Genomic DNA, 27,468 nt, shown 5'->3' with positions numbered 1-27,468 from the left:
TTATTTTAGCAGCAGCTGAGAGGGGAGCCAATTCCAAGACCAAAAGAAGAGGGGTATAAGCAAAATCTTGACCAAGCCATTTCCAAAAGGTGTACATGCAGTTTACAGTAAAATTGCTCTTTCAGGTTGCAATAAATTTTTTTTATTTTTTATTATTTATTCATATTATAAAACCCAAAAGGCCGCTTCCCACCATATATGGCAAAAGCATACAAAAGCACTAACAACAAGTAATGGATAAGTAGTGAAACAAAATGGTTTTATACTTATTATCCAGTGTAAGATAACTATAAATAACATCTGAGATAACCCAGCATTGCATAAAGCAGTGAAAGATAGTCCAATCACATAAACAAAACAAAATAGACAGGAAAGGGTGTTACAAAACAAAACAGAAAGGAAAGGGTGTTGAGCAACCCCAGCAACAAGATATAGCATTAAATTTTTATCCTTGTTTACAGTGCAATATCATTCATTTTGACTAAGTTTTCATACACAATTTCTTATTGACTTTACCAAGATGTGAACTTGCACAAGCTGCTTGCCTTGGTAGGGATAACAGACTAGCTCTAAAAATGCAATAAAATCAGTATAAAAATCTCTTAGATATACATATAAAACTGTTAAAACCTTAAAACTGCAGTACAGTATTATAAATTCTTCACATACAATGTTTCAAATAATGTTCCAAGTTGTGCAAACCAAAGCTATGGTCATCTACATTAAAAATTGTCCAAGCCTATTGTTCTTAGCTCTGATCTAAGCTATCCCATAAGGAAAGCTGAAGCTCCAGAGATGTTGGTAATATTTTATTTTCAACTTCATCATTCATCAGCGGCTTTTCTTTGGCTTTTAAGGAGACATCTGCTTTCTGGCCATTTGTGTCTGTAGTTCCATTTAATTTGCCTGTTACTTCACAATTGTCTTTCATCAGAGAATCATCTAAAATTGCTGACACTTTACCTGGTTGCCTAGAAGTACTTGGGAGAAAATAGTCTACACTTTCTGATACATCCACTGACTGATCATTGTTAGATGCACAACCAAATAAAAGTTGGTCTAAAACTTTGTTGTATGAACCACTACACTGTTCATGAACTGAGGTACATTTTTTTTCTCTTAAATTCCTTAAACTACTACTTTTCGTAATGCTTTTACTCTGCTTGCTGTAACCAGGAATTCCATCATCCTGCATTTGAGGTAAAACTTTATTAACCTCTCTCCTAGTGGCACTGTTTTGTGAAGTTTTTGTATCATTCTTCTCAGGAGAGTCACCAAAAAGTAAATTATCTAAGAAAACATTGAACTCTTTACTTCTTGAGGGATTTTCCACTACATTTACACCATTCACTGAGCAAGAGACTGACGCCTCTATCGATGAATTATCCTTTCCGTGTACTCTGCCATGGTCATCAGTTATTCCAGTAGGACTGGTACCCCTTCTGATGATTGTGTCAAAAACATTACTAGCTACTGTGGAAAGTGATGGAGATTCTACAGAAATCTCTTCAAAATTAACTGGGACTATGGAAGAAGAATCAAGAGGCTTGTGGTCTCTCTTATGTGTAAAATTTGCAGCTTCAATAGAATCAGAATCACTTTCTGTTTCTGAAATAACTGTCTTACAAGGTAATGACCCACACATAGGCAAAGTATTGTTTTTTTCTGAATAACCAGTACCTAAATGACTGAAAGATTCACTTTCACTGATATTGCACATTTCATATAAATCATCATTATTTTCTAATAACATTTTTGTACCCATAATACTTTCAACAGTGCTATCATTTTGTAATGCATCTGAAGTGTTTCTAGTTGGTTGTTCCTTTTTTAATGAACAAGGATGACCTGTTTTACAGGATTTGCTGTCACCTCGAAGACACTGCTCTAGACTCTCAAATAACGGTGATAGTTGTGGTTGGCAGCTTGTATGAAACTGCCGTAGAAGCATGAGATTATCATAGGTTGAGCAAGCTGCAATATGCTTAGCAAATTCTACTGGGCTCATTCCGTTGAATTTGGCCATTTCTTGAAACTGTTTTCTGGAAAATTTCAACCATCAGTATAAATAGTATATTGAGCATGGTCTTCAAAGCATATATGGTAGCCTGAATTTTAGACAATTTTTGTAAATTGCTTTTTTACATTTAGTAAAAAATCTAACATTTTACAGAATACAGTAATGCTAATCAAATAAAATTTTAGCAAAAATATGCAAGAATTTTCTGGTATGTATCTTAGTTCTGCATAAGTCTTGACTCTATATCTTGACAGCTGTTCCTTCACTTCACGATGACATTTTTAAATACAAGCCAAGTAGTACGGTAAGTAAATGACTACCCATCTCCAGGAAATCTATGCCAAAGGGAATTATGGGGCAAGACAGCAAAACTGTTTGCCATACATACACCTCAATATGAATTGTGGGAGACAGGAATTTGTGGAAATCTTTTATTTTTATGGAAGGAAACATAAAAATCCATGATACATTGTATTGCTTCTTAAGACACAAACACTTGCCTTGCTTTAACTTCACTTTCCCATTAGGCAAATAGTCAACTCTATTTCTAAAGGAGTGGATATCCATTTTTACAAACACAAATATTAGGCCACAATATTTTTTAACCCAACAACCGTTTTCTATGGGAAGCAGCTTTGGTGTCCCAGTTGTCGGCTAAGAGTGCGGTTCGCAAAAATTTACGCTACCCAGACTATCAGCAAAAAGTAAAAAACACAACATGGCAACTACTCTACCGTGTGCACTATCTTTTGAGTGCTGGGGACTACGTTTGCTTTATCTTTTATCAGTTTCTGTATCTTATTCCATATATTTTAACCCATATAAAACTATTAACATATATACGGCCGTTTCCCTTTCACCACTGTCACGTATTTATACGTCTGCTCTTTCCAGCCATAATAACAGCAATTTATCCCTTGGCTATAGGATTATCAGCGTGGCGACATTTGGAAAATAACATTCTCTCAGAACCGACACACGTGCATTGCTTCATGTATGGAAGTTTATTTGTTGTATGTGAAACTCTTCCTTTTTGACATTCTAGAATGTATAAATAACAGGTTACAACAATTAGCCATTCAAATTATACTTGTTATTAATCATCAGATTTTTATTTGACAGGCCATATAATGGTATATATTCCAGCTGTTTCCGAAAGATCTTGCATTTTGTAGTTTGTATAATCCAATCATTGGGCTAAACCTAGGTTCGTAATATGAATTCTACATCATCCAATATGCATGTCTGTTTTCTAAATAAAAAAATATTAAATAAAAGTAAACGGTATGAAATTTATAATACATACACACACACACACATATATATATATATATATATATATATATATATATATATATATATATATATATATATATATATATATATATATATATATATATATATATATATATATATATATATATATATATATATATATATATATATATAAAGGCATATTCAGGTATCCTTGGAAGGTAGTGATCAGTTGTTGTTTTCTATATCTCCTTTCCTTCCTTCCACCTGCATTGAGTTTGGTGGGTAGAACCACTCGAACATTAGTTTGAGAATGGTGCCTCGGATTATCCCCAGTCCTTTTGACCGATACCAATTCCTTGTTTCATGGACAATGGTGGATTTAGTAATCTCCCTTTTGTACAGGCAACTTAAATGTCTGTGATGTTGTCGAAGACCACCCCAACCTTACAATTCCTATTAATATCTGCCTCCTCCTCTGCCTTCACCTTTGATAGCCATTCCTGGTGTTGCTTTTCCTTTTTCCCCCCGTAAGATGGTTTTTGGACCTTGTGAAAAAAGGATGTCCTTGCTGTTGTTGTCCTTTTGAAGGGAATCGTTCCTTCTGACCACCTACCTGTTTTTTGAGGAAAACTTTTGGGGGTGACTGAAGTCTTATATGATTTTTTTATCAAAGGGAGCCTTTTTTGGGGTTGGGTAAAGGGAAATTTTGGGTTCTTTGTTTCCTGAATTCCCCTTTCCCCAGAAGAGCGTACACTGTACAATTCTGTTGGCAGGCATGCTTGTCGAGTTGAGCCACAACAGACTCCTCAAACAGGTCCTTACAGAAGGGGTTAGAATGTAATAATGCAGTAACACTGAAGAGTGATTTGATGGAGCACCTCCAATGCTTCCATTCACGCTTTTATGCGCCATTCTAGGAAGTCACAAAAGGGCTTCCCATCGAATTCTCATAAGACTTTTGGCCTCAACAGCAAAAATTATCTTGGAATCTTCTGGAAGCCTTTTGGTGGCAACTTCCAGCAAGGTGGTAGAGGTTATTATACTAAGGAGTCGCAGCCTAGCGTAAAATTCTGACGAGGCTGTCCCCTCTGAGAGTCTTCTCATAGGGGTCCCAAACTGCTGCATAGCTATATCTAAAGGGAGCTTTTTCCCTATTAGTCCATCTTCACGAGGGTCAACTGTATTATAAAATGAATTTTTCTATGAGAGAAAATGGCTCTGATTGAATGTGGTGTATTTTGATGTTATTTTCACCACTAAATATGATATTTTAATGATAAAATAAAGTTTGTTCATACTTACCTGGCAGATATATATATAGCTGTATTCTCCGAAGGTCCGACAGAATTTCAAATTTCGCGGCACACGCAGTGGCCGGTCAGGTGGTTAGTACCCATTCCCGCCGCTGGGAGGCGGGTATCAGGAACCATTCCCATTTTCTATTCAGATTTTCTAACGCCACTGTCTCCTGAGGGGAGGAGGGAGGGCAATATAAATATATATATCTGCCAGGTAAGTATGAACAAACTTTATTTTATCATTAAAATATCATTTTGTTCATGAGACTTACCTGCCAGATATATATATAGCTGAATACCACCTTTGGAGGGGGTAGAGACAGCCAAGAAATAGGAAAAAACCAATTATTGGTAAAATTATTTTGGTTCCTTATCTGATAGCGTAGCTGACTGAGTGGTTACTGTCACTCTAGTCTGCTTCTGCTTTACTAGAGACCCCAGCGAGGTAGTGACCTATATAGCTGGCGACTTCTAGATGATCTGTCAACGGGGCGTGACCACAATGTGACTAGATCATAGCCCATACAAAGAGGACAAAAGAGCATTACTAACCACCTAACCAACACCTAAAGCGTTAGTTTGCAAAGGATTGGGAAGACTGCCTCCAGTAGTCACCCAACAACCACAAAAACACAATTAAAAAAGGGGATAGGATCAGAGTTACCCTTTATCCCCAAGGTTGCTGAAGCAGCAATGTATGGTCCCAGCGAAAAGCAATTTCGTATGCTACCTAAACATCTTGCCAAGAGTGTGAGGCAAACACCGAATTGACTTCGCCAAAATGTGGCACTAAAAATGTCACTGAGTACCATATTTTTCTTGAACGCCATGGAGGTAGCAACTGCCCTCACCTCGTGAGCGTTAACTCTCAACAACTTGAAGTTGAGTCGTCACAACTAGAGTGTGCGTCCTTAATGACGTCCCTAATGAAGAATGCCAGTGCATTCTTCGACATAGGTTTAACTGGTTGCCTCACAGAACACCATAAAACATCCAATGGACCACGAGTGTCCTGTGTTCTTTTAAGGTAGTACTTGAGAGCTCTAACTGGACATAGAACTCCCTCAGGTTCCTGTCCAATAAGGTCTGCTAAACCTTTAATTTCAAAGAGTCTAGGCCAAGGGTTAGAAGACCTATCATTCTTAGCCAAGAACTTAGGGCTTAAAGAATAGACAGCATTGTGTTCCTTGAAGCCCACATGACGGCCTCGAACTTCTCTCTCTCTCGCCAGAGCCGCGAGGAATGCCGTTTCGAGTAACATCCTTAAGAGATGCAGAGTGGAGAGGCTCAAAAGGACTAAACATCAAAAACTTGAGCATTACGTCCAAGTTCCAAGCAGGGGAAATCAGCTGAGGAACCTTGGACGTCTTGAAAGAGCTCGTAAGATCGTGGAGGTCCTTATTGTCAGACAAAGCTAATCCTCTGTGTCTGAATACAATCCGAAAGCATGCTCCGATAACACTTGATAGTCGGAACTGCTATATCGAGTTTTTCTCTTAAGTAAAGAGAAAAACCGCAACCTGGCTCACAGTGATAGAGGAAGAGGAAAAGCCCTTCTTTCTACACCAACCTTTGAAGGTTGCTCACTTCGCTAGATATATCCTTTAGATGAAGAACTTCTGGCTCTAGCGATGGCCCGTGCCACCTGGCCAGAAAAACCCCTTCGCTCTGACCAAGTTTCGATAGTCTGAAAGCAGTCAGGTTCAGAGCGGGGAGATTCAAATATATCTCGTGAAGTGGGTTTGTATGAGCAGGTCTGCTCTCATAGGAAGGGTCCTCGGAACGTCTACCAACCAGAGGAGAAACTCCGAGAACCAGTGGTTCGAAGGCCAAAACATGGGGATGAGAGTCATCCTCGTCCCTTGTGAGGCCGCGAACTTGCGTATGACTTCTCCCAGAATTTAGAACGGGGAAAAGGCGTAAACATCTATTCCCGTCCAATCCCAGGGAAGAGCAACTATCGCAACTGCCCCAGGGTCGAGTACAGATGAGCTTTACAGAGGGAGCCTCGCTGTTCTTGAGGTCGTGAAAATATCCACAAGATGGCGACCCCAAAATTTCCAAAAATCTTGGCAAACCTCCTGATGAAGGGTCCATTCTTCGGCAGGAGTTGATGGCGCCAACAGAGCAGGTCTGCTCGAACATTTTCGACCTCTGCCACAAAACTTGTGAGAATCGAAATGTTGCGAGCATAGGCTCAAAGAATAATCTCTCTTGCAAGGCTGAACAGGGAACAAGTATTGTCCGAGTTTGCTAGAACTACACGATTGCAAACTTGGACCTCAAGAATTGGCGAGCTAAAAGATAGCCGCCAAATCTTTGAAGTCGATGTGCCAGGACACCTGTTCCTCTCTCCAGGTTCCTAACACTTTCTCTCCCTCTAGTGTTGCCCCCAACCTGTTGACGACCCGTCGGAAAAACAACACTAGGTTGGGGTTCAGAAGCTTGAGGGAGATCCCTTTCTGCAATTCCGTTGGATCGAGCCACCACCACAGATCCTCTTTATATAAGGAAGAATTCTCAATTCCTCTTTCAAGTCTTCCTTGCTTTGTCAGTTCTCCAACAAAAAGAACTGAAGAGGCCTGAGATGCAGACTCCCAGAAAACAAACTTCTCCAGCGAGGAAATGGTCCCCAGCAGACTCATTCCTTCCTTCACCTAGCATGTTTCCTTTTCCAAGAAGGCCGAAACTTTTTCGTACATAGAAGTTGCCGTTCTTGCGACGGAGACGCTATAAAAGCCGCTGAATAGATCTGAATTCCCAGACACAATGGACAGTGAGGGGATCAGCTGCGACTTCTCCACAGACCAGAAGTCCCAGGGACTTCACGAGTTGCAGAGTCAACTGAAGGTCCTCCAGATACCTTCGCCGACGACGCTTTCGAATCAACCAGTCGTCCAAGTAGAGTGAGATCCTGACGTGCGACAGATGCAACTGCATCGCAACGCGTTTTTCATGAGACGTGTAAACACCCTCGGAGCAAAATGTGACGCCAACAGCATCTGGTGTTCCCAGGCGGTCAACCATCCAAGTACTGACCAGACCCAACGTTGCTTAACTTCGCTGATCGGACGAGAAGCGGTGTTTTCAACGTGGTATGGCGTTGTGCAGAGTCCAAAGCAGAGAGCCCTGAACTGGTACGTGCCTAGTCCCCAAGACAACCTGAGATACTTCACCGAACGTGGATGAATTGGGGCGTGAAGATAAGTATCTTGGAGATCCAAAGATACCATCCAATCCCGGGATGAAGGGCTCCTAGTATTGACTGCGAGGTCTCCATCTTGAACTTTTCCTTCCGACCAAGTTGTTCGACCTGTTGACGCCCAAGACGGGTCTCCAGCCTACTGAAAGTTTTGGGACTAGAAACAATCTGTAGTAAAATCCCGGGAACACCGAGTCCAATATCTGTTCCACTGCTCTCCGCTCGAACATCTGTTCGAGCAGGTCAAACAATTTTCTGTTTGACAGGAAGGCAGTTGGGAAACAAAAAACAAAAAAGAGGAGACAGGAAGGGAATCAAGTAACCTCTCTCTAACAGTAGGAGGGACCAAACGTCTGCCCTCACTCTTTCCAGGCTTGTGCAAAATGAAGCCTGGTTGCAAAGGAGTCTGGAGATGAAGGAGTCACTTGCTACCTCTCTTGAAGTGACATTCCTTCGGGAAAAAAAAAACTCTTTCTCGTGGTGCGGGTCTCGTGTTGCTTCCCATGGAAGCCCCTTTGTTATGCAAACATTTAGCGTTTACTTTTTGTATCATTGAGATCGGTGCAAAGCGTTATGAAGGAGATGCAGTTTGAATGTCGATAACTTTAGTTTTGAGAAAAACGATATTTTTGCTTCTCTGTGTATTTATTTGCTTGCCGTTACACAGTTTGATGTTTTATGACATAATGAAAAGCCAAAAATAGACCTGCAAAGTAATATAACTTCGCTAAATGAAGCTAAATGAAGCGAGTGTCAAAAAACACGGCTGAGGTTGGCCAGCGTAACGTTTTACTTAGTCAAGCTCTGAGCTGCTACTGACTGACTGCCACTGACTGCCCTGCGGCATTCCTGTCTTTCGCTGATGCGCACTATGTCCACAGGGTTGCCATAGATCGCATTAGATATTATTTCATAGCTAAAAGGAAATAAATATACTGACAATATCATTACATTATAATATAATTATAATATAATATAACTACAACAATATTACAATCATAATATTACAATTATAATATAATTATATAAAATTTTCATATTATGAAAAATGTAATTTGACTATGATAGGTTACTGTTTTGTTTATAACTTCTAACTGTGGCGAACTTTTAAATAAAACTTTCTGAGAAGAAGTCAGGATATGTATGATGCCATATATAAAATATCCCAGAAAATTTCATTTCCGATTTTTTCGTCAAACGCTCCCTTAAGACAAAGACAACTGCGAAGGTGGAGAGAGAGGAGCCGACGGTTGAAAAGTCTCAGGAAACAGATCCTTAAGAAAAAAGCCAGAGTCTGATAATCAGAGGAAGAAGAAGACGAAAGAAGTTTCTCTTCATACAAAGGCTGTGACGAAAGAGGATGTTCTTCCGCAGCTGGAGGGTCTTGAGTGAGTGGTGAAAGTAGTTCGATTCGCCCGATACGTAAGCGGGAACTCCCGCGAACGAAGAAGTCGTCAACTAGAGTACGTATAGTAAACATAAAAAATGTGGAACGCTTCACGATTAGCGTGTCATCCTTGCGCAAGAGCCATGCTAATCTTCTCTGTATCGTTCCAATTAGTATATGTACTGCCGAAGCAAGTACTGGCTAAATTAAGAAGGACATCAGATGTTGAAGCGGGTAGTTGTGCGACATGATGAACAACTGGAGCGGTGTCAACACAAGACTTGAAGCTATACGGCGAAGCGAGCGCGGGGCGTCATGACGTGACGCAAGCAGAGGCTCCGTGGCAAGTACTAGAAGAGAGTCTGGCGTGGCGCGCCAGCGTCATGGCTAGGCGCGCGCCGAAAGCGCCAAGGTGAGGAGCGCGTGAAGCGTGAGAAGCGCACGAAGAGCAAGACGCGCTCCTGGCGCGAGACAAGAGAAAAGGCCAACACCTCAACTCGGGGAAGACGAATAGGAAGCCACTAAACACTCTCTCTAGACGACAGACGCTCTGTATCGTTCCCGAAGCGGGAGACGAAGGTGAAAGTCTGTACCTCTTAACAGGCAGATACGAATCTTGAAAGGTTCATGAGAGCATCCAGCTGTTGTTGCAAACCCAACAAAATCTTACTGGCGTTGGAGAAGCCACTCTCTCGGGAGAAGGGCTGAACCTGAGAGAAGGAAAGGGGCGAGAGACGTATACTTCCTTCCACAGGGGAAGAAGCTCTAGCCCTTGCCTTAGCGCGACAGGGGGGTCGAGTAGAGTGATCAAGCGAAAAAACACTTTATTCTCTTCTGCAGAGGAATATCCACGCAACTTTCGGGGAAGAGTACAAACGTCTAGAGGAAGAGGGCGTGAAGCGTCCTCTCCTCTAAGCTTCTCTTAAGAGGGCGAGAGTCCAACCGAGAGCTCCAACCCCGTGGCGGGAGGACGTGTCGGAGGACGAGAAGCAATCCTTCAGGATGCGTGCCTGAGCACGATCCCTGGCAGCCTGGGTAGCGTCATCAGGACCTGCCGAAGGGACGCCAGATCGGTGGGAAGCCCCCGTAACCCTCATGCGGCTTTCGACATGCCCCCTCCCTGGTCCTGGGAGTTCGACAGAGGTCCAGGCCTAGAGGCATTATAGGGCCGATCTGACGCCCCCTCCACAACACTAGGGCACTAGCACTAACACTATGCGTTTGAATTGCATTCACTTTAGTTTCAAGAGCACGCATTGACTCACACACGAGCCAGGGAATTACCTTCTGCAGCAACAAACTACAGGGTTAATAATAAATTACTACAGGGTTACTAGTAGGAGAAAACCCTGACTGTCCAACTAAGGATGCACTCTAGGAGGAAGATTTCCTCAGCCTATCACGCTCCAATTTAAGCATATAGGCTTCATATTTCTTCCACTCACCCTCAGACAATCCCACACATTCATTACCGATTATCATAGAGCATTGAACACCCTTACATATCATACATAAAGAGTGAGGAACTATCAAAGTCTTCGATAGCCTCACCTTACATTCACCCAAGCTACAGACTCGATAGCTAGAGGTAAGACATCTTAATTATAAGAAAAGTCAAAAGCAAAATCAAAACGGTCCACAAAGAGCGTATGCCAAGTCACAGATCCAGTCGAATACCAAAAACAACCAAAATACTTAAGTGACAACAAATTTCGAAATCCAAAGGCGGAGGAACTGACAACAGGTGTTGACAGTCCGGCGACAGAGAAAATCTGAATAGAAAATGGGAATGGTTCTGATACCGCCTCCCAGCGGCGGGAATGGGTACTAACCACCTGACCGGCCACTGCGTGCAGCCGCGAAATTTGAAATTCTGTCGGACCTTCGGAGAATACAGCTATATATATATCTGCCAGGTAAGTCTCATGAACAAAACATTTTTTATGATAAAAACATATTTACTATTTTTCAGATATTAATATTAACATAATCACAGCATATTAAAAAATGTATTTTTTTTTCCAATGCATTTAAGTTCATTCTGAACTTGTGAATTCCTAATATTTCCCCCCTGTTCTGTAAAATAAAAATGGAACAGCCTCACTACTCTGTGAGAGAAAATGGCTCTGAGTTTAGCTTTCACACTTAGCTGTAGGCCAAATATTTTGAAGGGTAATGTTGTAAGATGAATTTTAAATGATACTAAAATGTTTTAGGATGATAGTTTAAGGTATACACTTGGTGTTGGAACCATTAAATGGGCAGTTATAAATTTTTTATAGGTAGTCTTTAGTGTCTGACCAGTTTAAATATGCAGTTATAAGCATTTTTAGGAGGGGTGTCAAGAATTCGCAGATTTTAGCTACCTATCCCCTACGAATACTGGGGGTTTACTGTAATCATTACTACAGAACCTGACGTTCTTAGCCTTGATTCCAGTGGAGACATCCTAGGAAAAATAAATGTACAGTACGGCGATAGCAGCAAACAGCCATAAAATACCAACAAGTGCCTACACACAATGGCGGCAAGGAGAATTCTGACATGAGCTAAAACATCCGAAACACACCTGGTGGAGAACAGCTGTACTAGACAGTCATCTGGGCTGCCATTCGATCTTTTGTTTGAATGCCATCTCGCCTATGTAGGTAAGATTCATCCCATATAATTATCTTTAGGATACCAAGAAACTAACACACAAATAAAGCAGAATCTAGGTAACTGAGTAACAAACAAGCTATATACACATACTTACAAACGAACAGCATTTGGTGTCTGCCCATATAACACAGTTTTATGGTCCAAAGTCACAGTTCTCTCTTGACTAACAGATTTGACATTACAACGTATCTTCTTAGTGTTACAGCGGATCTTCTTGATATTGAGAGGCTGGAAACTGCTGCAAGATGGAAGATTACTTCTCCCTAGTGATGAATGAAAGTTCCAGTGAGAATAAAACATGACAAAAACAGGGAGTTTAAAAGGAAAATATTCTGGGTATATTGCCATTCTGATAAGAACTTTGCTTGAAAATCAAATTTAAAAATCAAGAATAATGAACAATGTACTTACGGAAACAACACTGGGAGTTTATAAAGAAGGAATTTCTTCACTGTTGTAAATTATCCTAAGCATACAATAAACTTGATATGGATTCTTTGAATGGGGGACCATACTGAACAGTTTGCAGCAAATCTAAATACCGTGGTAATTAATGCACATACATCACAGCTCACTTCAAAAAGAGAATATACAAGACGCCCTAAAGAAAGAAAATTAGCCAACAAGTAATGAATATTTGAATTCCTCAATATTTCAAAATTTTCCCACATACAGAACACATTTTTAACAGGATCTGAGATTACTAAAGCATATTTCATAGCATGATTCTCATCAGTTAAGATCTTACAACTACTATCTACTGTATGTCTGCCATGCAAACTCAATGATTCAAATTAAGAATACATGACCAAATTTGATGCTGACAACAAGAGAACTCTGCTTTGACTCATATATTTTTTATTTTGGTAAGGATAAAAAAGTTCTTATTACCCCAATACAGTACTTCTTTTACTTGTGAAACAGAACAGAATATTAAGCTGTCATTTTTAGACACTTTTGAAACTTCTGCTCACAGGAAAAGTACATTCACTGGCTTTTGCTTAAATTACGTCAATTCTCTTCGACTTCTACTGCAAAACCATTGCTGTCCCGGGACCCCGTACATCATCTCTGTGTGGGAACATGAGGGAGGGATGAGCTTACACACAAACCCTGGACTCTCTCTCTCTCTCAGTTCAGCCACAGGTTCCGTGAGAACCCGTGCAACAGCTGCTTCATGCCCATAGCATCAGAAAAAGAGCAATCAGCAACATGCAGGGCAATACTGCAAGTATTGCCAGAGAGAGAACCCTTACTCCCAGGCATCAATCTCTACAACATCTAAAAATACTAAACATTACAAATATAAAAAAAAATTTTCAGCAAATAAACTTTCCTTCGTAATGCGAAGGAATAAAATTCTCAGAGAGAATAAAATCCTTTTCGAGAGAGTGTCTGTCGAGCTAAACACATAAGAGAGGTGAAAAAATTACTGTAGATCTAGCTCGTTGCCTTAGCAACTTTAAAACCTGTTGGACACATCATCGCTAAAAAATCGCAGAGTTAACGAATATCAGTATGAACTAGTACTATATCAGAATACTGGAAGCGTAAATTCAAGAGTAAAACAAGGAGTTGTAATTGCATATATTATAAAACATTATAATCATATATCAGCAATATCAACAATAAGGTAAAATGTAAACGAAGTCAAATGGCAGGCAGAGAGGGGAAGAGCGCTCACCAACGGCCAAAAGCAAAGTGAGCGTATACCAACTGGGTGGGGTGGTGGGACTCCTACCCGTAGTCAGTGGTTAACTACATACTCCATCACCTTGTTTATAGTTAAACGGCCGTTTCCAGCTTCGCTGAAAGTAATTCCTATTGTAAAGGACTGAGGGTTTGTATACTGTGTAGGAACATACAGCTGTAATAGCCTTGTTGAATTATGTAAATGGATACTGTAAGTGTAGCACCCAGCCTAGGCCAATAACTTACAAACACATTTAGTATCTATGTAAGGTAATACAAAATGCTAACAACTGATGAGAAAGTTGCTGTACAAAAATACATAATGGTGATAAAACCATGATAAGCTAAGGGTAAACACAGGTAGGCTACACACCTACTAAACTATGTGTCATGTACGAGAGAGAAAAAGAAGGGATTGCATTTTCTTAAGTGTATTTATGCAGTATATTCTGTTACATATATAGGGGAAGAAGGTAGATGGTTGCATTTTGCTCAAAGTCTTCAGTTTAAAGTGTGATGGTTGTTGTTTATTAGAATATTTAGTGTTTACAGCTATTCAGTACTGACAAGGTAACGTGAGGAAGGGTATGGAGTTGCCCTTGAAAACCAGTATTTTTTTTTTACTTGTCCTTATCTAGATTTTGCCATTACCCTTGGCTCTATTAATCTGGATAACCGAGGGATTACTTGCAATACTTTTATAAAATGTCCTCCCCTCATATGCAATCCAAATGACTGCTTGCAGTTATAACCCAGACAACATGAAAAGTGAGGCTCTTCTTTTATAAAATGTCCTCCCCTCATATGCAATCCAAATGACTGCTTGCAGTTATAACCCATACTACATGAAAAGTAAGGCCTGCAACCAAAGATCCAAAGGGCACACTTGTGGTGTAGCTATCCAGCCTGCAGAGGATCTTTTAGATTATAAATGGAATGTTTAGAACTTGTGAAGACCTTGCAAATGTAAAATGATATTTTAATGATAAAATAAAGTTTGTTCATACTTACCTGGCAGATATATATATAGCTGTATTCTCCGAAGGTCCGACAGAATTTCAAATTTCGCGGCACACGCAGTGGCCGGTCAGGTGGTTAGTACCCATTCCCGCCGCTGGGAGGCGGGTATCAGGAACCATTCCCATTTTCTATTCAGATTTTCTAACGCCACTGTCTCCTGAGGGGAGGAGGGAGGGCAATATAAATATATATATCTGCCAGGTAAGTATGAACAAACTTTATTTTATCATTAAAATATCATTTTGTTCATGAGACTTACCTGCCAGATATATATATAGCTGAATACCACCTTTGGAGGGGGGTAGAGACAGCCAAGAAATAGGGAAAAAACCAATTATTGGTAAAATTATTTTGGTTCCTTATCTGATAGCGTAGCTGACTGAGTGGTTACTGTCACTCTAGTCTGCTTCTGCTTTACTAGAGACCCCAGCGAGGTAGTGACCTATATAGCTGGCGACTTCTAGATGATCTGTCAACGGGGGCGTGACCACAATGTGACTAGATCATAGCCCATACAAAGAGGACAAAAGAGCATTACTAACCACCTAACCAACACCTAAAGCGTTAGTTTGCAAAGGATTGGGAAGACTGCCTCCAGTAGTCGACCCAACAACCACAAAAACACAATTAAAAAGGGGATAGGATCAGAGTTACCCCTTGTCCCCAAGGTTGCTGAAGCAGCAATGTATGGTCCCAGCGAAAAGCAATTTCGTATGCTACCTAAACATCTTGCCAAGAGTGTGAGGCAAACACCGAATTGACTTCGCCAAAATGTGGCACTAAAAATGTCACTGAGTACCATATTTTTCTTGAACGCCATGGAGGTAGCAACTGCCCTCACCTCCTGAGCGTTAACTCTCAACAACTTGAAGTTGGAGTCGTCACAACTAGAGTGTGCGTCCTTAATGGCGTCCTAATGAAGAATGCCAGTGCATTCTTCGACATAGGTTTAACTGGTTGCCTCACAGAACACCATAAAACATCCAATGGACCACGAGTGTCCTGTGTTCTTTTAAGGTAGTACTTGAGAGCTCTAACTGGACATAGAACTCCCTCAGGTTCCTGTCCAATAAGGTCTGCTAAACCTTTAATTTCAAAGTGTCTAGGCCAAGGGTTAGAAGACCTATCATTCTTAGCCAAGAACTTAGGGCTTAAAGAATAGACAGCATTGTGTTCCTTGAAGCCCACATGACGGCCTCGAACTTCTCTCACTCTCTTCGCGCAGGAGGAATGCCGTTTCGAGTAACATCCTTAAGAGATGCAGAGTGGAGAGGCTCAAAAGGACTAAACATCAAAAACTTGAGCATTACGTCCAAGTTCCAAGCAGGGGAAATCAGCTGAGGAACCTTGGACGTCTTGAAAGAGCTCGTAAGATCGTGGAGGTCCTTATTGTCAGACAAAGCTAATCCTCTGTGTCTGAATACAATCGAAAGCATGCTCCGATAACACTTGATAGTCGGAACTGCTATATCGAGTTTTTCTCTTAAGTAAAGGAGAAAATCCACAACCTGGCTCACAGTGATAGAGGAAGAGGAAAAACCCTTCTTTCTACACCAACCTTTGAAGGTTGCTCACTTCGCTAGATATATCCTTTAGATGAAGAACTTCTGGCTCTAGCGATGGCCCGTGCCACCTGGCCAGAAAAACCCCTTCGCTCTGACCAAGTTTCGATAGTCTGAAAGCAGTCAGGTTCAGAGCGGGGAGATTCAAAGATATCTCGTGAAGTGGGTTTGTATGAGCAGGTCTGCTCTCATAGGAAGGGTCCTCGGAACGTCTACCAACCAGAAGAGAAACTCCGAGAACCAGTGGTTCGAAGGCCAAAACATGGGGATGAGAGTCATCCTCGTCCCTTGTGAGGCCGCGAACTTGCATGCATGACTTCTCCCAGAATTTAGAACGGGAAAAAGGCGTAAACATCTATTCCGTCCAATCCCAGGGAAGAGCAACTATCGCAACTGCCCCAGGGTCAGTACAGATGAGCTTTACAGAGGGAGCCTCGCTGTTCTTGAGGTCGTGAAAATATCCACAAGATGGCGACCCCAAAATTTCCAAAAATCTTGGCAAACCTCCTGATGAAGGGTCCATTCCTTCGGCAGGAGTTGATGGCGCCAACAGAGCAGGTCTGCTCGAACATTTTCGACCTCTGCCACAAAACTTGTGAGAATCGAAATGTTGCGAGCATAGGCTCAAAGAATAATCTCTCTTGCAAGGCTGAACAGGAACAAGTATTGTCCGAGTTTGCTAGCACTACACGATTGCAAACTTGGACCTCGAAGAATTGGCGAGCTAAAAGATAGCCGCCAAATCTTTGAAGTCGATGTGCCAGGACACCTGTTCTCTCTCCAGGTTCCTAACACTTTCTCTCCCTCTAGTGTTGCCCCCAACCTGTTGAAGACCCGTCGGAAAAACAACACTAGGTTGGGGTTCAGAAGCTTGAGGGAGATCCTTTCTGCAATTCCGTTGGATCGAGCCACCACCACAGATCCTCTTTATATAAGGAAGAATTCTCAATTCCTCTTTCAAGTCTTCCTTGCTTTGTCAGTTCTCCAACAAAAAGAACTGAAGAGGCCTGAGATGCAGACTCCCCAGAAAACAAACTTCTCCAGCGAGGAAATGGTCCCCAGCAGACTCATTCCTTCCTTCACCTAGCATGTTTCCTTTCCCAAGAAGGCCGAAACTTTTTCGTACATAGAAGTTGCCGTTCTTGCGACGGAGACGCTATAAAAGCCGCTGAATAGATCTGAATTCCCAGACACAATGGACAGTGAGGGGATCAGCTGCGACTTCTCCACAGACCAGAAGTCCCAGGGACTTCACGAGTTGCAGAGTCAACTGAAGGTCCTCCAGATACCTTCTCTTCGACGACGCTCGAATCAACCAGTCGTCCAAGTAGAGTGAGATCCTGACGTGCGACAGATGCAACTGCATCGCAACGTTTTTCATGAGACGTGTAAACACCCTCGGAGCAAAATGTGACGCCAACAGCATCTGGTGTTCCCAGGCGGTCAACCATCCAAGTACTGACCAGACCCAACGTTGCTTAACTTCGCTGATCGGACGAGAAGAGGCGTTTTCAACATGGTATGGCCGTTGTGCAGAGTCCAAAGCAGAGAGCCCTGAACTGGTACGTCTAGTCCCCCAAGACAACCTGAGATACTTCACCGAACGTGGATGAATTGGGGCGTGAAGATAAGTATCTTGGAGATCCAAAGATACCATCCAATCCCCGGGATGAAGGGCTCCTAGTAGGCTATTGACTGCGAGGTCTCCATCTTGAACTTTTCCTTCCGGACCAAGTTGTTCGACCTGTTGACGTCCAAGACGGGTCTCCAGCCTACTGAAAGTTTCGGGACTAGAAACAATCTGTAGTAAAATCCCGGGGAACACCGAGTCCAATATCTGTTCCACTGCTCTCCGCTCGAACATCTGTTCGAGCAGGTCAATTTTCTGTTTGACAGGAAGGCAGTTGGGAAACAAAAAACAAAAGAGGAGACAGGAAGGGAATCAAGTAACCTCTCTCTAACAGTAGGAGGGACCAAACGTCTGCCCCTCACTCTTTCCAGGCTTGTGCAAAATGAAGCCTGGTTGCAAAGGGAGTCACTTGCTACCTCTCTTGGAAGTGACATTCCTTCGGGAAAAAAACTCTTTCTCGTGGTGCGGGTCTCATGTTGCTTCCCATGGAAGCCCCTTTGTTATGCAAACATTTAGCTTTCGTTTACTTTTTGTACTTGAGATCGGTGCAAGCGTTATGAAGGAGATGCAGTTTGAATGTCGATAACTTTAGTTTTGAGAAAAACGATATTTTTTGCTTCTCTGTGTATTTATTTGCTTGCCGTTACACAGTTTGATGTTTTTATGACATAATGAAAAGCCAAAAAATAGACCTGCAAAGTAATATAACTTCGCTAAATGAAGCTAAATGAAGCGAGTGCCAAAACACGGCTGAGGTTGGCCAGCGCGACGTTTTACTTAGTCAAGCTCTGAGCTGCTACTGACTGCCACTGACTGCCCTGCGGGCGGCATTCCTGTCTTTCGCTGATGCGTACTATGTCCACAGGGTTGCCATAGATCGCATTAGATATTATTCATAGCTAAAAGGAAATTACCACCGATATACTGACAATATCATTACATTATATGAAAAATGTAATTTGACTATGATAGGTTACTGTTTTGTTTATAACTTCTAACTGTGGCGAACTTTTAAATAAAACTTTCTGAGAAGATAGTCAGGATATGTATGATGCCATATATAAAATATCCCAGAAAATTTATTTCCGATTTTTTCGTCAAACGCTCCCCTTAAGACAAAGACAACTGCGAGGGTGGAGAGAGAGGAGCCGACGGTTGAAAAGTCTCAGGAAACAGATCCCTAAGAAAAAAGCCAGAGTCTGATAATCAGAGGAAGAAGAAGACGAAAGAAGTTTCTCTTCATACAAAGGCTGTGACGAAAGAGGATGTTCTTCCGCAGCTGGTGGGTCTTGAGTGAGTGGTGAAAGTAGTTCCGATTCGCCGATACGTAAGCGGGAACTCCCGCGAACGAAGAAGTCGTCAACTAGAGTACGTATAGTAAACATAAAAAATGTGGAACGCTTCACGATTAGCGTGTCATCCTTGCGCAAGAGCCATGCTAATCTTCTCTGTATCGTTCCAATTAGTATATGTACTGCCGAAGCAAGTACTGGCTAAAATAAAAGGACATCAAATGTTGAAGCGGGTAGTTGTGCGACATGAAGAACAACTGGAGCGGTGTCAACACAAGACTTGAAGCTATACGGCGAAGCGAGCGCGGAGCGTCATGGCGTGACGCGCGAGAGGCTCCGTGGCAAGTACTAGAAGAGAGTCACAGCGTGGCGCGCGCGAAGCGTCATGGCTAGGCGCGCGCCGAGCGTCAAGGTGAGGAGCGCGTGAAGCGTGAGAAGCGCACGAAGAGCAAGACGCGCTCCTGGCGCGAGACAAGAGAAAAGGCCAACACCTCAACTCGGGGAAGACGAATAGGAAGCCACTAAACACTCTCTCTAGAAGACAGACGCTCTGTATCGTTCCCGAAGCGGGAGACGAAGGTGAAAGTCTGTACCTCTTAACAGGCAGATTCGAATCTTGAAAGGTTCATGAGAGCATCCAGCTGTTGTTGCAAACCCAACAAAATCTTACGCGTTGGAGAAGCCACTCTCTCGGGAGAAGGGCTGAACCTGAGAGAAGGAAAGGGGCGAGAGACGTATACTTCCTTCCACAGGGGAAGAAGCTCTAGCCCTTGCCTTAGCGCGACAGGGGGGTCGAGTAGAGTGATCAAGCGAAAAACACTTTATTCTCTTCTGCAGAGGAATATCCACGCAACTTTCGGGGAAGAGTACAAACGTCTAGAGGAAGAGGACGTGAAGCGTCCTCTCCTCTAAGCTTCTCTTAAGAGGGCGAGAGTCCAACCGAGAGCTCCAACCCCGTGGCGGGGAGGACGTGTCGGAGGACGAGAAGCAATCCTTCAGGATGCGTGCCTGAGCACGATCCCTGGCAGCCTGGGTAGCGTCATCAGGACCTGCCGAAGGGACGCCAGATCGGTGGGAAGCCCCCGTAACCCTCATGCGGCTTTCGACATGCCCCCTCCCTGGTCCTGGGAGTTCGACAGAGGTCCAGGCCTAGAGGCATTATAGGGCCGATCTGACGCCCCCTCCACAACACTAGGGGCACTAGCACTAACACTATGCGTTTGAATTGCATTCACTTTAGTTTCAAGAGCACGCATTGACTCCACACGAGAGCCAGGGAATTACCTTCTGCAGCAACAAACTACAGGGTTAGTAATAAATTACTACAGGGTTACTAGTAGGAGAAAACCCTGACTGTCCAACTAAGGATGCACTCTAGGAGGAAGATTTCCTCAGCCTATCACGCTCCAATTTAAGCATATAGGCTTCATATTTCTTCCACTCACCCTCAGACAATCCCCACACATTCATTACCAATTATCATAGAGCATTGAACACCCTTACATATCATACATAAAGAGTGAGGAACTATCAAAGTCTTCGATAGCCTCACCTTACATTCACCCAAGCTACAGACTCGATAGCTAGAGGTAAGACATCTTAATTATAAGAAAAGTCAAAAGCAAAATCAAAAACGGTCCACAAAGAGCGTATGCCAAGTCACAGATCCAGTCGAATACCAAAAACAACCAAAATACTTAAGTGACAACAAATTTCCGAAATCCAAAGGCGGAGGAACTGACAACAGGTGTTGACAGTCCGGCGACAGAGAAAATCTGAATAGAAAATGGGAATGGTTCCTGATACCCGCCTCCCAGCGGCGGGAATGGGTACTAACCACCTGACCGGCCACTGCGTGTGCCGCGAAATTTGAAATTCTGTCGGACCTTCGGAGAATACAGCTATATATATATCTGGCAGGTAAGTCTCATGAACAAATTATGGATTTGTACTGAAAAAAATTGTTCTCTCTAGAACTAGTACATACACAATTTTATATCCTTCTAATACTAATACTATAAATTCTAAGCAATATTCTTGAAGACTACTGTACCTGAATCAGTAAATTCTTCATCTTCTTCAATATTGTTGTCTTGGTTTTCAGATGTAAATGAACCATCACTGTCATCTTCACTAGACTCTATGACAACCAACTCAACATCATCTCTATCCTGATAATTCCTCTTTCTATTGTTGTTTTCCATTTTAATTCTAACGCTTTAATGCCATCAACTTTTCTTTTGCTATGACATTTCTAAAGACGAATCAGTCACAGCAATTACCCCCAGACTATTTGTCCCTGTAAAAGAATATGACATTTGAAAATTTTTGTTACAAAATACAATAATACTTCAATATCCCTAAGATTTTAATGGTAACCATCCCTGAGAATAAGTCCTTCCAAAATTGACAAATGTCACTCAGTACAGAGATGTAATTACCCAGCAGCAAACTGCAAAGGTCAGCACAAAGAATTCTAAATCTCATTACGGCCTGAAAACTTGCTGAAAGAGTACAGAGATTTCTAATACACTTACGGGATGTGTATTCATAAGTGGCACATATGGATTTTAATGAATTCATCTTTAGATGAATGACAGAATTAGACTACTAATTTGTGGTGTGGATGAAAAAATATATGTGTTACATCACTAAATAAAAGTGGAGTACGTACTACATCCCCCACCATGAATGGTTAGGCTACCGTAACAGGTACCTCAAACAATGGGGATAAGTCAAGTTAGACTTTCTCTTTTAATCCAATGAAGTAAGTTTTCTAACTATACATTAAGTATTACAGTTCACAGTTACTCAATCCAAAAATGACAAATTTTAAAAATAATATAAACATTTTTAAAAGTAAATTGTATTTTTCCTAATTATACAAACCTGAGGTCCTTTACATTAGGAATTACTTTCATTGTAGGCTGGAAATGGCCGTTGAACTTTTGAACAAGGTGGTTAGGCAGTTAACTACCACCTGGGAGGCAGGAGTTCTGACACGATGTACAATCCGTTGGTCCTTTACATTAGGGAGACTCACTGGTTGGAGGGAGGAATCTGAGTGAGTCTCTTGAACTGACTGGAGTTCTGCACACCTGGGCTACTCTTCCTGGTCGAAACAGCAAGGAGTACCATGCCTCTGACAAAGTGATCGGAGTGTAGGAACTGCAAGATCAAATGTCAGATACTGGACCTTGTTGCATGAGTGTGGAAACGTAACTCATACGAAATAGGCTGGGAAGAATCTAGAGTCCGAGGGAGTAAGGAAAAGCCGAGATAGGGTTTCCCTTATTGCCTGTCTCTCCTTCCTCCCCTTGCTAGAGGAAGGAGCAGAATTGCTTCTATGATTCTAGAAGAAAAACAGAGCAGGTGCTCAATGTGTAGCCTTACTGCATCAGACGCCAGATCCAGCAAGTATTGGTTCAAGTCCTATTCTCATCCCGAAGGAGCAGTAGGAGGACGGGGAAGGAGGAGGAAGAGAGGCCAGTCACTCTCGGTAACCTTCTCACTTCCAGAACCAACACCTTAGGCAAGATGCTACTAGTCCTCTTGAAGGAGCCGCGTAAGAAAACACAACTTTTTGAGCAGCCACCACAGAGCCAAAGAAAAAATGTTCCAAGGGCCTGTGGACAAAACCATAGGAAGACAAGAGTGTGGCCTATGAGACCACGTCTTCCTCCCAGTCAGACAGAAACTTTCGGAATGTGAGGGATGGACCAAGCCATTGACTTCCTGAGCTCTCTGGTGGAAAGTACCGGTATTGTCGTCACCAGCTGCCGAGTACCTCCTTCGATTACTTCACGAAGCCAGGAGAAAGATATGTCCTAGGCACTTCTTCCCTGGTAGAGATAATACTAGCGAAAATGTCGACGACATCCAGGTTAGGAATGTTAAGCCTTTTCGGAAAGTACAACAGCTCCCGAATAGGACAAAGTAACGGGTGATCTGGATCATCAATACTAAGTCCGAGGAGGAAGGGAACAAGAAGGACTCGAACCCGACAATAAATGTTGATGAGTTTGGAGTCCATTTATGACATCCAAGAAGGAGTCGAGGTATTGATCCCCTTCACCTTTCCTTCCATCTTCTATGCCAAGGCCGGAGCAAGATGAGAGATGGTCCTAAGAAGGCAAATCTCTATCCCATGACTCTCATAAGGGCACGTGAAGAGCATGGGACAGGAACCCTAAAACGAGTCACATGCCACCCAGGGAACAGTTCCCTAGGACAGCAAGTCTGAAGAAGCTTCTCTTCCATACCTAAATCTCGACTGAGAAGAAGGCTACTTCAGATAGAAAACTAGGTCGCAAGGGCCTACGTTCTTCACAAATGAAAGGGAGAGAACCAGCCCTCAGTGGAGAAGGTGAGGAAATCCAAAGTTGAAGAGCGACTCTGACCCGAGTAGAAGTTCCGTCAATGATACCCACCAGCGAAGACGGATCCAGTCCCTAAGATAGTGTTGCAGAGGACTTTAAGAGATATCCAGCTATATTTATTGCCGCTCGGTGAGAAAGCCTAATCTTGCAAGGAAAGCTGGAATATCTCCCAGTCCTGAGCACACAGGGATGTACTGCCTGAAGAACTGCTTCTTGTGTAGTTGCTACAGGAGGTTGGGTCAAGCAGAACTCCTCTCGATGCCTTGGAAGAAGAGCTATCAGGTTGGGCCAAAGGTGAAGTCTTCCAGCATTTGTCTGTAACTGGAAATGCATCTGGCTAACTGAGCTGTCGAGTGCGCTATAGAACACTCGAGTACCTGAAACTGTCGAAAGATGAAGCAGGAGGAAAAAACGATTTTGTTTGTTGACGAATGACACTACTGTGGTTTTGTTGTTCAATGAAACCATTGAGTATCGCAAAACTCATCCTGAATTCTCGGCTGCCTTCAGTCCAGGATGTTGATGAGAAGGTACTAACTGTCTCGGTCACACAGCTTCAAGACAAAGTCTTACATGTGTGTGCCTATTCCTCAATCGGTAAATCCAGAAGTAGACACACGACGTGAGGGGAATATGCAAGCATATTCGAAGGTTCCTTCATTCATGCATCAGCCTAACTCTTTCCTCATACACCAAAGAGGAAAGAAGGATGGAAGAATGGAAGCAGACCTCCATTCTCAAATAAGGGGAAGCTTCTGCAAGATGACAGGATACCCAGACAATTAGCTCTAGCTGGGCTGGCATTTCCCGAATCGGGAGCACATGAGAGGAAGCGGAATAGAAGTTTCCTGAAAAGAATTACCAAGATCCAAGGGAAATAGATACTTTATTTCTACTGAAGGAATCCACTCCCAGGTCTCGGCAATGTCCCTGCCAGCTCCAGAGACTCAATAAGTATCATTTCATCCAGGCATCAGCAGTAGGAGAACTTCTTCCTGGTCGATACTTCTTTCTCTCTTTCCTTCTTCCCTCCTCCCTTATGGAAAAGAGGGTGGAAAGAGACACAGTTATGCACACTTTCCTAGAAGGGAAGAAGAGGGCTATGTGTTCTGCAATCTTCTTCCGAAGCCTGGGACTCAGTTCTTCATTGGAGGGGTAGGTAGAGCTCTCGGCTAGCACGCTGTTGGCCAAGCGTTTGGGACTCTCCAACCGGCCAATGAAGAATCAGAAGAATTTATTCCTGGTGACAGAAATTCATTTCTCGTCATAATGTGGTTCGGATACCACATTAAGTTGTAGGTCCCATTGCTAGGTGTAACCAGTTGGTTCTTAGCCACGTAAAATAAATCTAATCCTTCGGGCCAGCCCTAGTAGAGCTGTTAATCAGCTCAGTGGTCTGGTTAAACTAAGACATACTTAACTTTAACTTAGGAGTTGAGGGGGCTGGCTTGAACTCAAAGGACAAGGCAGTGCCCTGGTACGAACCTGGATTACGGAGGTATCTGGCAAAACTCTGAAAGAGAAATGCAGAACCAAGGTTCGTTCCTAGGGGTCGAGCCAACTCAGGACTTACGAAACCGGAGATCTGAATTAGGACCAAGTCCTTCTTAGCACCAGAGGTATTATTACAGTTTCGGTCAAATTTGGATATGTATTATTTTTTTACTTGTTATCATTCATTTTTGAGATGATTCATACGAAAAACTTACTCGAATCTTGCGCAAATTAATGGTTACGGAGATATTTGCCGATGGATATTGTTCCTTAATGTTATCCCATCAAAGTACAAGTTACAGGGTAAGACAATACCCTCCCCCCTCCATAGTTAACACGACAAAATTGTAACCAGTCAACACTGAAACTAGTTCTTCATTGGATGGGTAGGTAGAGCTCTCGGCTAGCATGCTGTTGGCCCAGTGTTCGACTCTGACCGGCCAGCGAAGAATTATAGGAATTTATTTCTGGTGATAGAAATTCATTTCTCGTCATAATGTGGTTCGGATTCCACAATAAGCTGTAGGTCCTGTTGCTAGGTAACCAGTTGGTTCTTAGCCACGTAAAATAAATCTAATCCTTCGGGCCAACCGTAGGAGAGCTGCTAATCAGCTCAGTGGTCTGGTTAAACTACGATATACTTTACTTAACACTGAAACTGTAATTTTACCTAAAAGATAACACCACGTAACCTAGGGGTGTTGACTGGTTACAATTTTGCCGTGTTAGCTATGGAGGGGGGGTTATTGTCTTACATTGTAACTCATTCTTTGATGGGATAACAATAAGGAACAATATTCATCGGCAAATATCTCTGTAACCATTAATTTGCGCAAGATTCGAGTAAGTTTTTCATATGAATCATCTCAGAAATGAACGATAACAAGTAAAAAAATAATACATATAAGACTTTGACCGAAACTGTAATAATACTGCACCAGAATTGCCCACTGAACTGCGGTCGGCAAGACCCTCCGAGGCAAGAAGAATTCGTACTCTGTCGAGGCAGGGGAGGAGCTTAAGTGTCTCGACCTGAATGAATTCCTTGTCCGAAGAAAAAATTAATCTGGTCGAGAGCTGCCTAACCACCTTGTTCAAGAGTTTAACGGCCGTGTCCAGCTTCGTCTAAGTAATTCCTAATGTAAAGGACCGATGGTTTGTATATCGTGTCGGAACAAAGGGTTGCCTAACCTAAACCCTAAAACACGAGATACCGAGTCTGACAACATATGGACCATAAATCTGGTTGGGATTGAAGGTATCACACTACTTACCTTAGAGTTTCTTATCTTGTTCCTTGGACAAACATCGCGCACTGACAGAGTCCACCACAGACTTAGCAACTTAATTCCTTTCAAACGTATAGCCACCTCCCGCCTATACCGTTTGTCTGACCAACGGTATCCAGCTGCTAGTAGTAGTAGTAGGCGAAATTTGTCTTTGAAACGGCTCCCTTGCTTTTTTATTTTTCATTTGCGTTTGTTTGTTTAAGTATTTTGTCTCTGTAATACCATAAATCCTTTATAATTCCTTTCCTATTTCCAATTTCTTATTTCGACAGATATGCAAATAGAAGTATACCAATTCCTCTTTATTTTCCTGATATGGCTGCTGCACAAATCCAAATCTATTTCTAATGTCACTATATGCTGTGCAGTAAGAAATGCTCTAAGTTTTCACTTATCTCTTCACAACACGAACATTTTGTACCTTCCCCTTTTAGCCTGTTCCTATCGTTTAATTCTAGTGTGCCTGGTCGAGCCCTACTGATCAGCATTTTTTTTTTTTTTAGTGTTATCATACCAGATTTCTTCTTTTATGTTTTCCTCAGTGGAAAGTAAGTTGGAAGAATGATATGAACGGAGGTACTGTCGTGGTAAAATTGGATCCGTTTTTTCTCGACATTCCTTCACAACGTTCAGGATAAGCAAAGGGAAGTGGTAATTCTCTGGTAAGCAGGCGGCAGAGTTCGTGGTTCTCTTTTTTTTTATAAATCTGTTCGAGTGTTATTTGCGTCTAGCGAACTGCCGGTATTAGCAGTATCATGAATATCGGAGAGCTCTCTTTTAAATGATTCAAATGCATTCTTTGATAAAATAACCAAAGTAGAAATTATGAACTGGAATCGAGGTGACGATAAGACATGCGGAGGGGCGATATGCGTCTTTCTCAGGGGCATATCATAGAGGTAAGCTGAGCACACTCCATGTCACTTCCCCGGTAAAGTTGTTCATTTGTAGTTAAGAGCCGGTTCATATACTGTAGTTTGCTAATTTGATCCTTTTGCACTTTTGCCGTCCGAGGCTTGATATAGCTGATATTCAGATAAAGTATAGCCTGATTGTTCAGAAATAAGGTTTGTACAAAATTATAACTTTCAGAAGCCGATTTTTTTTATTTTTTTTTTTTTTAGTTTTATGGGTTTTGTATAACTTTTCAGAGTTGTGCCTTGTACCCGACCACGTGGTCCTTAAGGGTATGCGTTAATTTAATGCATGTTAAATCTAAATAGTCAATATTTTAAAATAAAATGGTAAAATCCTACCTGATCTTGTTGGACGTTCGCTTCGATAT

General features: G+C 42.2%; 1 protein-coding gene, 2 non-coding genes and 2 pseudogenes across 6 annotated transcripts; all 5 read right to left on the bottom strand.

The window, feature by feature from the left end:
* Positions 1 to 136: 136 nt before the first annotated feature.
* LOC136828594 (uncharacterized) lies at positions 137 to 27,468 on the bottom strand. Of its 4 annotated transcripts, XM_067086637.1 has the most exons (5): positions 26,169 to 26,293; positions 21,075 to 21,320; positions 12,237 to 12,426; positions 11,916 to 12,088; positions 137 to 2,042 (listed from the first exon to the last, which is right to left on the bottom strand). In XM_067086637.1, exons 4-5 carry the CDS (start codon positions 11,945 to 11,947, stop codon positions 749 to 751), a joined length of 1,326 nt encoding a protein of 441 aa, XP_066942738.1. In that variant the 5' UTR covers positions 11,948 to 12,088; positions 12,237 to 12,426; positions 21,075 to 21,320; positions 26,169 to 26,293; the 3' UTR covers positions 137 to 748. The 4 variants fall into 4 exon arrangements, with proteins under 4 accessions (XP_066942738.1, XP_066942737.1, XP_066942736.1 ...); XM_067086636.1 differs by lacking the exons at positions 12,237 to 12,426; positions 26,169 to 26,293 and adding an exon at positions 27,440 to 27,468 and having other exon boundaries at positions 11,920 to 12,088; XM_067086635.1 differs by lacking the exon at positions 12,237 to 12,426 and having other exon boundaries at positions 11,920 to 12,088; positions 26,169 to 26,891.
* On the bottom strand, positions 7,566 to 7,683 carry LOC136829089 (5S ribosomal RNA; annotated as a pseudogene).
* Positions 9,259 to 9,362, bottom strand: LOC136829081 (U6 spliceosomal RNA). Its single transcript, XR_010850284.1, has one exon. It is a non-coding gene; the product is annotated as a U6 spliceosomal RNA (small nuclear RNA).
* LOC136829088 (5S ribosomal RNA) lies at positions 17,514 to 17,632 on the bottom strand (annotated as a pseudogene).
* Positions 19,116 to 19,219, bottom strand: LOC136829080 (U6 spliceosomal RNA). The gene has a single exon (XR_010850283.1). It is a non-coding gene; the product is annotated as a U6 spliceosomal RNA (small nuclear RNA).

The sequence above is a fragment of the Macrobrachium rosenbergii genome, chromosome 43 (genome assembly GCF_040412425.1).
Source record: "Macrobrachium rosenbergii isolate ZJJX-2024 chromosome 43, ASM4041242v1, whole genome shotgun sequence".
Taxonomy (NCBI): domain Eukaryota; kingdom Metazoa; phylum Arthropoda; class Malacostraca; order Decapoda; family Palaemonidae; genus Macrobrachium; species Macrobrachium rosenbergii.
Note: the sequence above shows the minus strand (reverse complement) of the source record. Positions and strands in the feature narration are given on the sequence as shown.

What these genes read in the sequence shown, in the direction of transcription:
- LOC136828594 (XM_067086636.1), bottom strand. Translation starts at nt 21,225, where the DNA reads ATGGAAAACAACAATAGAAAGAGGAATTATCAGGATAGAGATGATGTT. An exon ending in TGAAGAATTTACTGATTCAG is followed by an intron (nt 12,089 to 21,074) that starts GTACAGTAGTCT and finishes ATTCATCACTAG; the next exon opens with GGAGAAGTAATCTTCCATCT. An exon ending in ACACCAAATGCTGTTCGTTT is followed by an intron (nt 2,043 to 11,919) that starts GTAAGTATGTGT and finishes GAAATTTTCCAG; the next exon opens with AAAACAGTTTCAAGAAATGG.